Source organism: Sminthopsis crassicaudata, chromosome 6 (assembly GCF_048593235.1).
Source record: "Sminthopsis crassicaudata isolate SCR6 chromosome 6, ASM4859323v1, whole genome shotgun sequence".
In the NCBI taxonomy this organism is placed as follows: Eukaryota; Metazoa; Chordata; class Mammalia; order Dasyuromorphia; family Dasyuridae; genus Sminthopsis; species Sminthopsis crassicaudata.
In genome coordinates this window covers 256177955-256193284 of record NC_133622.1, presented here as the reverse complement: position 1 = coordinate 256193284, position 15330 = coordinate 256177955, and the positions used below count along the sequence as shown (strand labels likewise).

General features: G+C 63.6%; 1 protein-coding gene across 1 annotated transcript in view; it reads right to left on the bottom strand.

The window, feature by feature from the left end:
* TRPM5 (transient receptor potential cation channel subfamily M member 5) overlaps positions 1–15330 on the bottom strand; it is a 34251-nt gene that overhangs the window by 17854 nt on the left and 1067 nt on the right. The window contains exons 2-14 of the mRNA XM_074275996.1: positions 13012–13082; positions 12055–12199; positions 9307–9487; positions 7685–7851; positions 6008–6215; positions 4994–5058; positions 4523–4714; positions 3605–3707; positions 2877–2995; positions 2130–2483; positions 1432–1572; positions 490–613; positions 10–155 (exon numbers count right to left, since the gene is read on the bottom strand). Of these exons, the coding sequence (XP_074132097.1) occupies positions 10–155; positions 490–613; positions 1432–1572; positions 2130–2483; positions 2877–2995; positions 3605–3707; positions 4523–4714; positions 4994–5058; positions 6008–6215; positions 7685–7851; positions 9307–9487; positions 12055–12199; positions 13012–13082 (2016 nt within the window). The remainder of the gene's footprint in view (positions 1–9; positions 156–489; positions 614–1431; positions 1573–2129; positions 2484–2876; positions 2996–3604; positions 3708–4522; positions 4715–4993; positions 5059–6007; positions 6216–7684; positions 7852–9306; positions 9488–12054; positions 12200–13011; positions 13083–15330) is intronic.

Genomic DNA, 15330 nt, shown 5'->3' with positions numbered 1-15330 from the left:
CCCCCTCACCTGGACGCCATCGTGGGCAAAGAAGGCCTTGGTGTCGGCCTCGGCGGCCAGGTGCAGGCAGGTGGTCCGGCTCCAGTCCCGGTTCCTCCTCACCAGGAGGGCGAAGGCTCGGTCCTCGCTGTTGCTGTAGCACTCGCTGAAGAGCTCTGGGGGGGAGGGGGAGGGGGGTCAGTGCCTGGCTCCCTCCTGCGCACACACGAGCTCCCCCCCCCACAGAGCAGCCTGAGCCACCCCCTCCCCCCCACCCCTGGCCCCGCCTCTCCCAGCTCAGGCGGCAGAGGATTTGAGCGGTCCCCATCACAGGACGTCCCACCGGACACCCCTCCCCCAGCGGGAATGGGCCGGCTCGGCTCCTCTCCTTCCCGCGGCTCCCCCTCTGGGGTTTCGGGTTCCTCACTTGCCCACAGGAGCCTCCCCTCCCTTCCCCCTCCCTCCGCTCCGGCTGCTCTGCCTTGTGGCTGCCCCCCAGGACGGGCTCACCCAGGGCCAGCTGCTCGTAATTGGCTTCCTTCATGCCCCGGGCGGCCTCGGCCTCCGTCTCCAGGTGGGACATTTCCTTGAGGATCTTGCAAGCAGCCAGGGCGGCAGCCACACCCTCCTGCCCCTGGGGCCGGGGGTGTCAGGCTGAGCGCACCCCCCAAGGCCTGCTGTGTGCGCCCGCGCCCCTTTCCCTGCCCCCGCCCTGGACCCCCTGCGTTACCACCCGCTGGCCCAGGAGGGCGAGTGCATTTGTTTGCCAGCCCTGTGCCAGCCCCTGTGCCAGCCCCGTGCCAGCCCCGTCGATGACCATCCATGGGATCTTCCCAACAAGCCCGTGAGACGGCTGCTAGGATTATGCTCATATGACAGTTAGGGAAACCAAGGCAGGCCAGTCTCTGGCCCAGAACCACCAGCTAGTCCAGTCTTGGGCTCCGTCTGTTCTCGGGTCTCATTGGCCCCAGCTCTGTGCCCTGCGGCTCCCTGGCAGCGCTCACCTTTGAGCCCCCCAGCCCCTCCCCTTGTCTGCACCCTCGGGCAGCCCCGCCACCATCTCGGCTCCCTTTCTTCTGCTCCCCGGCAGTCTCGGAGCCGAGCACGGGCCCCCGTGGGCCCCCAAAGCTCCTCTCAAGGTCCTACCCCTGTCCCACCTGACGACCTCCCTTCTAGACCGAGGGAAAGGGGGAGGAGTGGGCTCACATATGTCTCCAAGGCCCGACCCCCCTCTCCCGTTCCCTCAGTCTGCCCCTCCTGGGCTTCTCCCAGATGGGGTCGGGGCTGGGGGATGGAGAGTTTGCCCTGCCATAGGTGCTGCTGACCCCAGCCCCGCGTCCCCAGTCCCACCCGTCAGCCCCACGCCGCCCCACGCCGGCTGCCCACCATGGCCCAGACCAGCTTGCCCACCAGCCCCATGCCAGTCACCCTTAAGCCCCGCCAGCTGCCCACCATGGCCCAGAAGTAGTTGGCCATTTCATGCCGATTCTGGAGCACAGCCCACAAGAACAAGTCCCTCCAGGGTGCCGAGCTCCTCTGGGTCAGGTCCAGGGCCCACTTCGGCCCACCGAGACGCTTGGTGTTCACTTTGTCCTGAGACGGAAGAGCAGGACAGGCCTCAGGGGAGTGACCACAAGGGAATCGAAGGCCTAACTGGCTGCCTCCCTCTGCCCCTGCCGGGCTGGTGCCCCCAAGGTCAGAGAACTACGACGGAAATGCCAGAGCTCTAGCCTAGTGAGTGCCCCTTTGGGTCCTTCTGCCAAAGGGCCATCTGACCTCTGACTGCTGACCTTCGGGGAAGGGGAGCCCACCCCTCCCACAAGGGTCAGTCTCCTGGTGAGGAGCTGAAGTCCAACCCAATCTCTCTGCCTCCCCCGAGTGCTCAGGTCTGCCCAGCCCACTGCCAGGTATCCAACAGGTGCTTAATAAGTGCTTAGGCAAGTTCTGAGTCTGAACCTTGACACCGTGCTGATGCCTCTTCCTTGGAAGGAGACGGGCACTAGCCTGGGAGGTGGGGGGGGCAGGTCTAGAACCCAGAGCTCTGCGTCCTACACCGGCCCCGCCTGGCCACAGGCCTTGGGTGAGTCTCCGCCCTCTGCTCTGGCCCTGGGATGGCCGGGCTGGGGTATCCCGGGAACCCCCGGACTCACGGGCCTCTTCCGGCCTGCCAGCCCGCTGTCGTGGTAGAAGCCCCGGCAGGCATCGTGGAGGAAGTCCTTGAGCACCCGGGCTACGTCGTGCAGGGAGAATGAGGGGGGGGCCCCCGGCGGCTCCTTGCCCGGCGGCCCGCCCCCCAGCCCTGCCAGCGTCAGTTTGCCCTCCTCGTGCTTCCGGAGGAGCAGGTGGCAGAGCAGGCTCTTCTGGGGGATGGCGCGGTACAGCTCCTGCAGCCGCCCATAGGTCAGAAAGTCGGGCACGCTGGCGCCGTTGTCCACAAAGAGCCGCACGAACTCCGGCTTATCGTTCACCAGGGCGTCCATCATCACCTCCTCCAGGTCCCCGGACTGCAGGGGCAACGGAGCCAGGGGTCACGGGGAGCCAGAGCTCTGGGGCTTGGGGGAGGAAAGGGGAAGAGACAAATCAAGGAAGGAGCAGCCCCGGACGAGCCTCTGCTGGCCACGGGGCTCTGCCAGCCTCAGGATCCCGGGCAGAGAACCACAGCGGGCAGATGGTGGCCTGGGAGGCAGCCTGAGGGCAGCCTGGGGGCACCATTGGCATCTGAAGTTGTGCCCATTGGGCTCTCTTTCCCTCAAGGACTCCTCCAGGGGCTCCACCCCCCAATAATGGCCTCTCAGCTGGGGCTGAGGTTGGAGAGGGAAGACAGAAAATGGAAAGGTGGGCAATGGAGTGAGCACTAAGGCCGGGCGGGCACCCGAGGCCAGGCCGCCACCCGCTACCTTCCACTCCACATCCCCGCTGAATATTTCGCTCTTGGCGATGTCGATGCGGTTCCAGGCCACGGCCAGTTTGAGCTCGTCCAGGTATTCCTGGGCCTCCTGGCTGTGGCTCTTACAGGCTGCGGGGAAGGAGAGAAGATTCTGTGAGCGGTGGAGATCATCCCCATCAACGCTGAAGTCGGGGTACAGACCGGTGACCCCCAGGCAGTCCCCAGGGCTGATGAAGGGGTGCAGGCTCAGGGCGCTCTCTAATGCAGGGTCTGGGCAAGGCAGACAAGCCCAGGTTTTAGGGGACAGGCTGACCCCAGACTCCTGGGGCAGCTCCCAGCCCAGTAGCCCTCTCTGGCCCAAGGACCAGCCCCGGCACCCCCTGCTCTCGGGTTCCGCAGGTCCAGCTCGGTCCTCGCCCCCGGCCTCCGCCCCTGCCAGCTCAGCCGCCCGCCTCTGACCGGATCCTGGTTTTCAGTTGACCTATTCTGGGGTCCAGGGTAACCCCTCCCACACACTCAACAAAAAAGCTGAGCTTCTTTTAAAGGGGAGCAGAGCAGGATCCCCCCAAGACCTCCCTCGGAGGGGTGCTCCTGTCTGGGCAGCTTCTAGACTCAGGTTGTCAGGAACACAAGAGTTGGGGGGCACAGAGGGCCGAGGGCAGGGGCTTTGAGATCCTTGGATCCAAACCCCCTTTTAAGGAGCCCAGGGAGGAGTGGGTTTGTGGGTGCCACCCTTACCTTTAACCAGCGCCTTCAAGATGACCGTGTCCAGCTCCTCAGAGCTATCTTGCTCAAAGTCATGGACAGTGAGGAGGTGCTGCTGGGCGGCAATGGCCTGGAGCTGTTGGGGCAGGGATGGGGGTCAGGGGGCTCCTGCTGGGCAAGGCCGGGGACTCTGGGGGAGGGAGAGGCACAGGGCAGCATTGCACTCAGGGTGATTGGTTGGGGAGCCAGGCTGGCTCTAGAATGGGGGGGAGGGAACCACAAAAAGGGCCCTAGAATGTGGGGAGGGCACCATAATGGGGGCTCTGCCCATGCTCTCCATCCTCATGACCCCCTTAGATTCTCACAGCATTGATAGGATCTGTCCGTGTAGCACTGGCCAAATCCCTCAGTTTCCCTGGATCTTAGTTTCCTCATCTGAATAATGGGTGCAGGTGGAATAACTATTCTCTAAGAAGGGGACCCCAGACTCTAGCTAGTTCCAGTCCCTTAGGGAGTGAATGAGGTGACTGAGACCCAGAGAAGGCGCAGCTCTGCTCAGCGTCCCAGGGCCAGGAATCAGGCTCTGGGCTGCCGGGCCAGGGCTGGGCTGGGGCGCAAGGGCGGGGGTGGCCCACCTTGGGGGATTCCTATCCATCCCTGCCCCTTCCTGGCTGCAGGGCCACACACGAGTCTCCACTTCTTAGAGGCTCAGTCCCCTCATATGGGAAATGGGGATAGTGGCGCCCGCCTTGCTCCTCCCTAGGGCTGTGGCGAGGGCCGAGGGGCATCGGGCATGGCCCTGGGGGGCTGCCGTCCCCATCAGACTCTCGCTCGGTCCTCCCGAGCCCCACGGACACAGCTTGGCCGGGGCGTTTCGCCGCCCTCCCGTGGCCCGCTGCCCTGAGGGGACCTGCTGGCCTCCGCGAGGGTCGAGGCCTGAGACTGACTCACCAGCTCGGTCCAGTGGAGCACGTCCTCCCGGGAGAAGCTCTCGGTGGGGAACTTCTCCCTAAGCTGTTTCTCCATGACTTGGGGCACGATGAGCTGGGGCCGGCTCACCAGGGCCGCCATGATGTCGGCCACGCCGCCGGAGCCCGCCAGGACCAGCCAGGGGGCCGAGTTCTCCACCGCCTGGGAAATTCTCTGTCCCCCCCCCGACCTGGTCAGGGGGGGTGTGGGCAGAAGGACCCAGCGGCAGAGGAGCAGCCCCCCCAGCTCTCCCAGAGATCCACCAGGGGCTCCCTGCCACCCTCTGCCCAGGAGTCGGGGAAGTCTGGCCGCGGGCAAGGAAGGAAAATGAGCCGGGCACTGAAGGGGGACTTTCAAGCACAGATTCTCCGTGCTGGGAGGGTCACCCAGGCCCCCCTGTTGTTGTACGACTGAAGCCCCAAAAAGGGGACGTCATAAGGTCACGCTTCTTACCTCAAGGGTGCACGGGCCCCCATTGACCAGTAAGCAAAGTACAGGGATCTCAATGCTGCCTTTTCCTGAGGAGGGAGAGGATGCTGGTAAAGGTGGGATCTGGGGGGGGGGGCTCTGTCCTGAGACCACGGGGAACCGGGGTCCCAGAAACGGCCCAAAGCAGACTCTGTCCCTGAGGGCCTTTGGAAACTGGGATGGCGGAGGCCAGTGGTAAACGGCTGGGAACTAAGGGAGCTTTCTGGACATTCAGGATGGGGCTCTCTGCTTAATTCTATTGGTCTGTTTCTGTCTCTCTTCATCTCTGTCTGTCTCTTTGTCTCACTCTCTGTCTGTCTCTTCCTCTATCTGTTGCGCTCTCTCTGTCTCTCTCTTTCTGCCTTTGCCTCTGATCCAGAGGTCTCTCTCTTCCTCCCCCCCTTCTCTCTCTCTTCTCCCTCTTTCCATCAGCTAATATTCTAAAGAAAGTTGGTCAGAAGACTCACTCGCCCCCTAACCCAGAGCCCACTCGCCCCCTAACCCGGAGCCCAATCACCCCCTAACCCGGAGCCCACTCGCCCCCTAACCCGGAGCCCACTCACCCCCTAACCCGGAGCCCACTCGCCCCCTAACCCGGAGCCCAATCACCCCCTAACCCGGAGCCCACTCGCCCCCTAACCTGGAGCCCACTCGCCCCCTAACCCGGAGCCCACTCGCCCCCTAACCTGGAGCCCACTCGCCCCCTAACCCAGAGCCCACTCGCCCCCTAACCCGGGGCCCACTCGCCCCCTAACCCGGAGCCCACTCGCCCCCTAACCCGGGGCCCACTCGCCCCCTAACCCGGGGCCCACTCGCCCCCTAACCCGGGGCCCACTCGCCCCCTAACCCGGGGCCCACTCGCCCCCTAACCCGGAGCCCACTCGCCCCCTAACCCGGAGCCCACTCGCCCCCTAACCCGGGGCCCACTCGCCCCCTAACCCGGAGCCCACTCGCCCCCTAACCCGGAGCCCACTCGCCCCCTAACCCAGAGCCACTCACCTCCATAACCTGTCCTCTGCTCAGAGATGTACTTTTCCAGCACGAGCCTGAGGCTGATGGTGGGGTCCCCGTGGGCGGGGGTGCTGGCTGCAGGGGGCGCTCTGTCCAGCATGGGGTCCACCAGGATGAAGTGGGAGTGGTTGCTGTCCAGGGAGTAGAGGCTGCCCTGGCCGCCCTCGTCCGCCTTGTAGAGGATGGGGTTCTCATCCTGGGGGCGGGTCACATGAGCGGGAGAGGCCATGTCCGTGAGAGCCCGGGGCCCCCTAACAGGCCTAAGGGCCGCACTCGGCCCGCTGCCCCCTCCTCCGCCGTCCTCTCCCCCAGCTTGCTGCCCCGCCTGGAAAGCTCACAGTATCATTAACCCTGGGGCGGCGCTCGGAGCTCATGGGCCTAAAGGCCCTCGGCCCCTTTGGCAGGAGCGACTCAAGGCCCCCCATTTCTACAGTGTAACCGAGCATAGGCCGGGGCACACAAGGGGTGTTCAGGAAAGACTGACAGTCATCATGTCAGGGAGCTGGAAGAAGCTCTCCCATTTTACAGATGGGGAGACTGAGGCCCAGAGAAAGTCAAGGAATGGAGTGGGGTGGACTGAGTTCTGGGGAGCAGCTGGAAAGCTCTGGGGAGCCAGGGCCCCTCGGGCGGAGGACAGCGAGCAGTGGCCGGCCAGCCCCTGCCAGGCTTATTGGCGGACCCTTTGTCCCTGTACTGGTCACTCCAAGAGAAGGCCCTGGACACTGGCCATGTTTTCTATGGACATCACTGCTCCCTGCTGGATGCGTTACCCACCCCTGGGACAAGCCACGGCACCCCTGAGCTGACCTGGGGATGAGAAAGGCACAGAATGGGGCTTGGAGGGGCCCGAGGCCCTGAGAACATGGAGCGGGGCTGGAGGGACTAGAGGGGCTTAGAATACAGAATGGGAGCTGGAGAGGTCCTTACAAAATAGAATGAAAGCTGGAGGGGCTTAAAGACCCCCTAGAACACAAAAAAGAGCACTTAGAACATGGAATGGGGGCTGCAGGGGCCCTTCTGACATGGAATGGAAACTGGAGGGACTTAAAGAGCCCTTAGAACACAAAAGGAGGCTGCAGGGGTCCTTAGGGGCTGGAGGGGCCTTAGAACAGGGGATGGGGCTGCCAGGGCTAGAGGGCCCTTGGAACAGAGAACATCAAGGGCCTCAGCCCAAAGGGGTCCCCTTGTGCAAATGTGGAAACTGAGCCCCGTCCCGGGGAGAGGAAGGACCCTCTGCATCCGGACCTCCTTGTCTCCGTCCCACGTCCCCCTGCTCCTCACAGCCAGCCCATCTCCCCGGAAGGCCGGCCTGAGCAGAGGGGTGCTCCTAGGGTCTGTCACCACCCCTCTGTAAAGCAGGCCCTCAGCCTCCCCTCCCCTAGCACATGCATGGGCTCCCCCACCCCCACTCTCAGGGTGCTCCCCCCAAGTGGCTTAGCATGAGAAGGGCATGGGAGCCGCTGAGTCTCAAGAGCCGGCAGCAGGTGAGTGAGTGCCCTGCCTCCCACCCTGCGCGGCCTTTCTAACCAAGGATCCTGCGGCCCCTCCCCGACCCCTTCCAGGGCTGGGGAGCCCAGTTTTCCAGGGCAGCTCATCCAAGGGTGGCCCTGGTTGAGGGGGGCTTGTTCCGGCGCCGCCCCCGCCTCTCCCTCTGGACGCAGGTACCTGAGAGCTGTCCAAGAGCTCAGCGTGCAGGACCCGGGGCAGGGACACGATCCCGATGGTGATCACCCTCACTTTGCTGGACGTGCTGGCCAGGGAGTGGTCCCGGACGGCCTGCCCCACGTGCCTGGCCAGGCCCACCCGGAGCGCGCTGGTGAATATCCAGGCCCCTGCCGGAGGAGGGGGAGCGACAAGTGGGTCCGTGCCTTCTGTGACGGCGGGCCGGACCCGAGTCTGGAGCCGTGTATCACAGGGGGAAACTGAGGCACGGAGGCATGGAGGAGAAGCCGAGTCAGAGCCCATAGCGGAGAAGGTGCAGGGGAGGACCAGTGGGGAGGAGGGAGGAGGAGGGAGAGGCTTAGCAGGCCACTGAGGGCTCGCTCATCCGGGAGAGAGGGTTCTCCATTGGGGCTGAGGGAGCTCGAGGCCCAGGTCCCTCCCGGCCCCAGCTCGGGGAGCTGCCCTCGCCCGCTTCCAGTTTCTGGACTTGCCAGCAAAGCGCTTTGTAAAGCAGAATGCAGGGGAGGAAAAAAGCAAAAATCCACAAACATGGACGCCGCGCCTGCCAGGTGACCTGGAAAGGGCACTCGGGGATCGAGAAAAGCCAATGTGGCCACGGGGAGGTGGGGCATAAGAGGCACCGGGACTGTGCCCCCCGCTGGGCATGAGTCCTGCGGCTGCTGAGGGGGCAGGATCGCAGCCACGAGGGGGCAGCCGTGCCCACAAGAGGGCCAGGAGGGACAGTGGTCAGCACTCCGACTCCTGAGTGCTTTCCACTGGGCTCCTGTTGTCCTTGGCTGTGCCCTGGGGGGGGGAGGGGCAGCCGCTGTGCCATTGTCCCCCTCAGAGCTGGGCCAGTTCAGTGTCTTGAAGCTAGATTTGGGTTTTCTAGGGTCAGCTCTTTGCCCACTGCACCACCCAGTCCCCGGCTTTACTGGTTCAAGTAGCTGTGGGCCATGATGGCTATTGAGCTGGGCCTGGAGTGACCCTGGGACTCTGAGCCTCAGTCCTCCCATCTGTAAAATGGGGCTAATAACAGCACCCACCTCCCAGGAGGCTGTGAGTACCAAGTGAGATAATAACCTGACACTTAACACAGTGTCCGGTACACAGTAGGCGCCACATAAATGGCAGTGGTTTCCCTCTTCCTCATCAGCAGGAGCGCAGTGCTCGCCCACGCGCTAAAGGAGGTGCAGATCGCCTCCCTCTGTCCCCGTGAGCGAGCCCTGTGGGGAAGGTGCCCGGCCACCAAGGGAGGCTCCGGGGGCTGAGAGGGGACCTTGGGCAGGAAGTTCCAGCAACGAGGACGTCTCCCCTCCCCCCAGTGTCCCAGAGGCAGGGTCATGGAGCCTGTGAATGTGTATGTGTGTGAGTGTGTGTGAGTGTGTGTGTGTGAGTGTGTGTGTGTGAGTGTGTGTGAGTATGTGTGAGTGTGTGTGTGTGAGTGTGTGTGAGTATGTGTGAGTGTGTGTGTGAGTGTGTGTATGCGTGTGTGTGTGTGTGAGTGTGTGTGCATGAGCATGTGCAAGTGTGCACACACATGGGAGAGCGTGCAGTCTGCTGCGTGGGAGCCTGTGTGTCAGCGCGTGTGCCCGGGGGCTGCGGGGAGCGGGGGAGGGTCTGACCTGTGCTCTGCATGGCCTTCACCAGCCCCTTCCGCAGGACGTCCCGCAGCCAGGGCTTCATGGGGAAGCTGCGCTCCTCGCCCACCAGGGAGACGACCAGGTTGGGGGTGGGCAGCTGCCACTCGCTGACCATGAACTCGAAGAGGACGCCGGGGGGCAGGGCGCTGGGCACCCTCAGGAACTGCCGACGGCAAAGGAGAGCCGGTGAGTGCCCGCCGGTGGAGAAAAGCTGATGCTGGCACTGCCCTTGTAACTGACAGCCAGGGACACAGCCGGGTGGGGCTGGCGCTGCCCTTGGGGCGTCCTGGGCGGGGGGTGGGGTGGAGCAAAGCATAGAGGACCCGGCTGTTGGGGAGTTCATAGGCTGAGTGTGAGAGGGTGAGTGTGAGGGGGGGGGGGCAGGACATCTTTTCCTTAGGCAATGTATCCCCACTTTCCACACAGCTCCATTGTCTGGGGAGTTCTTCCTTAGACCAAGCCTAAGGCTCTCTGTGGTTTGTCCAGTTGTGGTAGCCCCAGCTCTGCCCAGCCTGGCTCAGCCCACCCCGGCTCTGCCCAGCTCTGCCCAGCCCCGCTCTGCCCAGCTCTGCCCAGCCCAGCTCTGCCCAGCCCCACTCTGCCCAGCCCCGCTCTGCCCAGCTCTGCCCAGCCGAGCTCTGCCCAGCTCTACCCAGCCCAGCTCTGCCCAGCCCAGCTGTGCCCAGCCCCGCTCTGCCCAGGCCCACTCTGCCCAGCTCTGCCCAGCCCAGCTCTGCCCAGCCCCGCTCTGCCCAGCTCTGCCCAGCTCTGCCCAGCCCAGCTCTGCCCAGCCCCGCTCTGCCCAGCTCTGCCCAGCCCCGCTCTGCCCAGCTCTGCCCAGCCGAGCTCTGCCCAGCTCTGCCCAGCCCTGCTCTGCCCAGCTCTGCCCAGCCCTGCTCTGCCCAGCTGTGCCTAGCCCAGCTGTGCCCAGCCCTGCTCTGCCCTGCTCTGCCCAGCTCTGCCCAGCCCCGCTCTGCCCAGCTCTGCCCAGCCCAGCTGTGCCCAGCCCTGCTCTGCCCAGCTCTGCCCAGCCCTGCTCTGCCCAGCTGTGCCTAGCCCAGCTGTGCCCAGCCCTGCTCTGCCCTGCTCTGCCCAGCTCTGCCCAGCCCCGCTCTGCCCAGCTCTGCCCAGCCCAGCTCTGCCCAGCCCCGCTCTGCCCAGCTCTGCCCAGCTCTGCCCAGCCCAGCTCTGCCCAGCCCCGCTCTGCCCAGCTCTGCCCAGCTCTGCCCAGCCCCGCTCTGCCCAGCTCTGCCCAGCCGAGCTCTGCCCAGCTCTGCCCAGCCCTGCTCTGCCCAGCTCTGCCCAGCCCTGCTCTGCCCAGCTGTGCCTAGCCCAGCTGTGCCCAGCCCTGCTCTGCCCTGCTCTGCCCAGCTCTGCCCAGCCCCGCTCTGCCCAGCTCTGCCCAGCCCAGCTGTGCCCAGCCCTGCTCTGCCCAGCTCTGCCCAGCCCTGCTCTGCCCAGCTGTGCCTAGCCCAGCTGTGCCCAGCCCTGCTCTGCCCTGCTCTGCCCAGCTCTGCCCAGCCCCGCTCTGCCCAGCTCTGCCCAGCCCAGCTCTGCCCAGCCCCGCTCTGCCCAGCTCTGCCCAGCTCTGCCCAGCCCAGCTCTGCCCAGCCCCGCTCTGCCCAGCTCTGCCCAGCTCTGCCCAGCCCCGCTCTGCCCAGCTCTGCCCAGCCGAGCTCTGCCCAGCTGTGCCCAGCCCTGCTCTGCCCTGCTCTGCCCAGCTCTGCCCAGCCCAGCTCTGCCCAGCCGAGCTCTGCCCAGCTGTGCCCAGCCCTGCTCTGCCCTGCTCTGCCCAGCTCTGCCCAGCCCTGCTCTGCCCAGCTCTGCCCAGCCCAGTTGTGCCCAGCCCCGCTCTGCCCAGCTCTGCCCAGCCCAGTTGTGCCCAGCCCCTCTCTGCCCAGCCCCGCTCTGCCCAGCCCGGCTCTGCACTTCAGCACTCAGACAGCTCCCTTGTTGTCTGGCCCAGAGGGCTGGTTCTGGTCCCGGCTGCCCCGCCCTGTCTCCAGGCTGGAAGCCCCGCCCCCCGCAGCTCCCCAGTCCCCTGCTCCACCACCTCCTTTTTTGTTCTTTTCATTTTTCAAAGCACAATTGAGCGGAAAAGGGGGCGGAGCTCAGAGCGGGAGGTGGGGGGGTGCAGCTGGCCAGGGGAAGGGCTGGGGCCCTGGGTCCCATGGGTAGGAGGAGGGGAGCCGGTCCAGGAGCCGCCAGCCCCTCCTGCCAATGCCCGCCACCTGGGGGCTCACCCGGGCCCCTTACAGTCTGCTTTCCTCAGTCTTGAACAAGGGCCAGGAGGCTGCCTCAGTTTCCTTGGGGTTCCACAAGTGAGCAACGCTCACTTCTCCGCCTCTGATTTTGCTCACTGCCCCCTCCCCTATGCTTTTCTCTGCCTTCTTGAGTTCTGGGCCCAGCTGCCCCTCCTCAGAGAAGCCCTCTGGGATCTCCTGGGACCAGCTCAGCCCCAAGATGCCTCCTCAGGCCCTCAGGGAACTGCTGGCAGCAGGAGTGGGCTGGCCCAGAACTCTATGGGGCCATTTCTTTTAGATGGCTCTCCCCGGGGCCCAGCACCCACAGGGCAGAGAGGGGATGAACGACCAGACGAAAGGCTGAGGGGAGCAGAGACCCAGCTCCTCCCGGCCAGGGCCCGCACCAGGGCTTCCTGCCCGGGCAGGGGATGCAGCCCCGACCAGGGCGGTCCCAGCGGGGAACCCCAGCCGCAGGCCCGGCCCGCACCTTGGCGTGGCTCTTCCCAGCGCCGACGAAGCAGATTTCTCCCTGCCGACAGCGCCAGTCTCGCCAGCCTCCGGCCTCCTTCTTGCTCCCGGCCGGCGGAGGGTACCTTGGACAGGGCCCCCGGGCAGCCACACCCGCTCGAGCTCTGTGGGGCAGTGCCCAAGAAGGGAGGAAAGGGGAGGGGGCAGAGCAAAGGGACCCTGAGAGGAGAGCTGCTCCTGCCTCCCCTCCCCTCTCCAGAGCCCACCCGAGAGCTGCTCAGCCACAGGGCCCGTGGAAGTCCAGGAGCTGGGCGGCCAGAGTCCGGGCTGGCTAATGCAAGCGGAGCTGAGGCAGACCCTGGAGAGGAGGGTTCCTGGCCCCACAGCTCTAATCCCAGCATCCTATGGGCCTGATGGCTGATTTCTGCCAGTCTTTCAAGGCCCAGCCCAGGGCCCACCGCCCCGCTGCGGCCTCCCTGAGGCTCCTCTGTGAGACCTGCCCTGTTTGCTCCCAGCACAGGGGAGGGATTTGTGTGGAGGAGGGCCGTTCTCCCCCCAGCTCTGGGACAGTCCTGCCAAGGGTGGGGGTCTGGAGGTGGGGGGGGGTGAAGATTGGCTCTGGAGTTTCCAGCCCAAGCCAAGCCCGCCCCCAGACACGAGGTCACAACTGCAGCAGCTCCTACTCCAGATGTTAAAGCTGAAAGCCACAGAAAGGACCCTAGAACACCCCAGCTTCCTGGGAGGGCCAGAGACCAGAGACCATGAAAGTCAGGGCAGGAGGGACAGAGAACTGGAACTCAGGGTGGGGGTGGGGCAGGGCTGGAAAAAGGGCCAGATTCAGGGATCTCATGTTCAAGGGAAGGTGTCAAGGGCCCAGGCTTCCACAGGGATCTCACCCGCCAACAGCCACCCTGAGCTCCCTCCCCGGCTGCCTCCCTGCCTCCCCCACTTCTGGCAAAGCCGTCTTGGGGCTCACCTGGGAGAGGCCGTGCCCAGCTTGTCTCTGGTGCTGCCACTTTTCCACCGGACACTTTTGAGGCCCAGGCTCTGAAAACAACGGGAACCCCCTGAGGCTCCTGCCCCCCCAAGACCAGAGGGGCAGGGCCTGCAGCCTCCCCCCCTCCCCCCCCCCCCCCCCCCGTCCCTGGCAGGGGAACGGACACCAGCCAAATTTGCCCTTGAGAATAGTGACAGAAAGCTCTGGGTTTCTCTGCCGTGAGGGGTAGCCGCAGGAGCTCGGGTGGGGGTCAGGGATCAGGCAGGCAGGGGCTTGTGGCAGCCCTGTAGGAGAAGGGCTGATTCTTGCTGGGGCTGGGAGGTCCATGGGGCACTCCATCCCATCCAATCCTCCAAGCCCCCATTGGGTCCATACAAGTGTTCATCATTTCTCCTACCAACCAGTGAACAGGCATTTATTAGGCACTTACTGTGTGTGAGGCACTGAGCTAGACTTTGGGGAGACAAGAAAGAGGAACCCTCCAGGGTTGGGGATGAGGGCTGGGGCAGGGAGGGACAGTTGCACATGTGCAATTTGTGTGTAACAAAGTATACACATCAATGTATAAACTTCAAAGAAATAATAGAAGTATTTCTCTAGGACTAGGGCGAGGCCATCAGAGCTTTGTCCCAGAGTGCCAGAATTTGGAGATACCATTAGTGTGCTTTGTAATTAGAAGCAACTGAGCCAAGCAAAGCACATTTGTTAAAATAGGAGGATCCCTCCCTTACTTTGGGACCATGGCCCAGGGGAGTCCATTTTAGGAGTACCCAAGGGGGAGCACCCTTTTCTGGGGCAGCCTCCTTGCTGTCCCAAAGCACCCGAGATCAGTGTGGCCTGAGAGGGTCAAGGAGGGCTTCCTGGAAGAGGGGGCTGGACTTGGATGGTTTTGTAAGGTTTAAGTTATAGAAGGGAGGAAGAGGGCTCCCACCCCAGTAGGCTCTCAGGAAGTGCCGTGGATTGTATGTGTGCTGGGATTGCCCAGTGGAGGAGTGGATTCCAGCACCAGCGGCTGGAGAGCTGCTTAGGGAAGTCAGGCCTCCTAGGCAACTCCATGAAAAAGAACTGTGGGGTCTGATCCTGCCTGGCAGAAGTGGGAAGGACCAGAGACCTCTGGCTTCCTCCATCCCTACCTGAACAACCATCCTGCCTATTTGAAGACTTCCAGAGAGAGTCTATGGCCCCTCCCTCAATCCCCACTCCCTTCACCAGCCTTTCCCCAAACCTCCTCCCATCAGCCACCTCTCCTTCATCTCCCCCCTCCCCATTAGGTTGCAAGCTTCTCCAGGGCCAGGCTCTCTTTCTTTTTTTAATTGCATCCCTGCCATTTAACACATGCCTGGCACACAGTCAGGGCTTAAAGTAGGGATGGTAATGGCCTGGCCCCCCTCCCTTAACCATCTGCCTTGGCCCTCTTCAGCTTTTCAAACAATCAGGCCCCAGACCTGGCTCAGATCTTTCCTGATTTGAAGTCACAGACTCCAGGCCCTTATTCACCACTGGCCCTCCTAACTGTGGTGCCCAGAAGGGACCACAATCTTCCATTGGTGTGTCTGATGCACTTAGACAAGAGCAGGACTGTCACCTCCCTAGAACTGGACCCTGGCGCTCCCTTAATGCAGCCTAAGGTCACTTTCATCATCTGGGTTGCCATATTATGCTACTGATGCTTACTGAGCTTGTGGTCCACCCAGACCTCCAAATCTTTGGCAGATGAACTATGATCTTAGACAAATCTCTCCCATTTTGTACTTATGAACCTGAGTTTTTATTCCTGGCTTTATTTGGGGGAAGTGTCCTATACCTGAAGACTTTGTGGAAATCTTCATGTTCCCTGCAGCCTGGCCTTCTAGAGATGGACCTGGAAGTGGAGAGGGTGCCCACCTTCCTTTATGAATGGGGGGGCGCCTGTTCTGTCAGCCTTGTCCTAGTGTCCATTCAGTTTGGAAGTCTCCCCCCATTCCCCGTCCCGAAGCCCACAATCTGGTCGCATCCTCCCGGTGTATGGGCGGGGTGATCCAGGGCAGTAGCAGCTGCCACCTGGAGCCAGGCAGAGGACGTGGGCATCCGCCGGCCACGGACTCTCTGGGGTCCTAACTCGGGTCAGGGGCTGAGGGACTGTTGACAGCTGGGGTGCTGGAGAGGAGGTGGGAGCACCTGCAGCAGGAAGAAGCCCTGCTCTCTTGGGGAGGGCCGCCCGCCTTCTGCCTCCCAGGTCCCTCTGGCTCTGTCTAGAGGAAGGGCTCCTATAGGCTCCTCTCCTACTTCTGTAGCTCCAAGTTTGGCAAAGGGAACAGT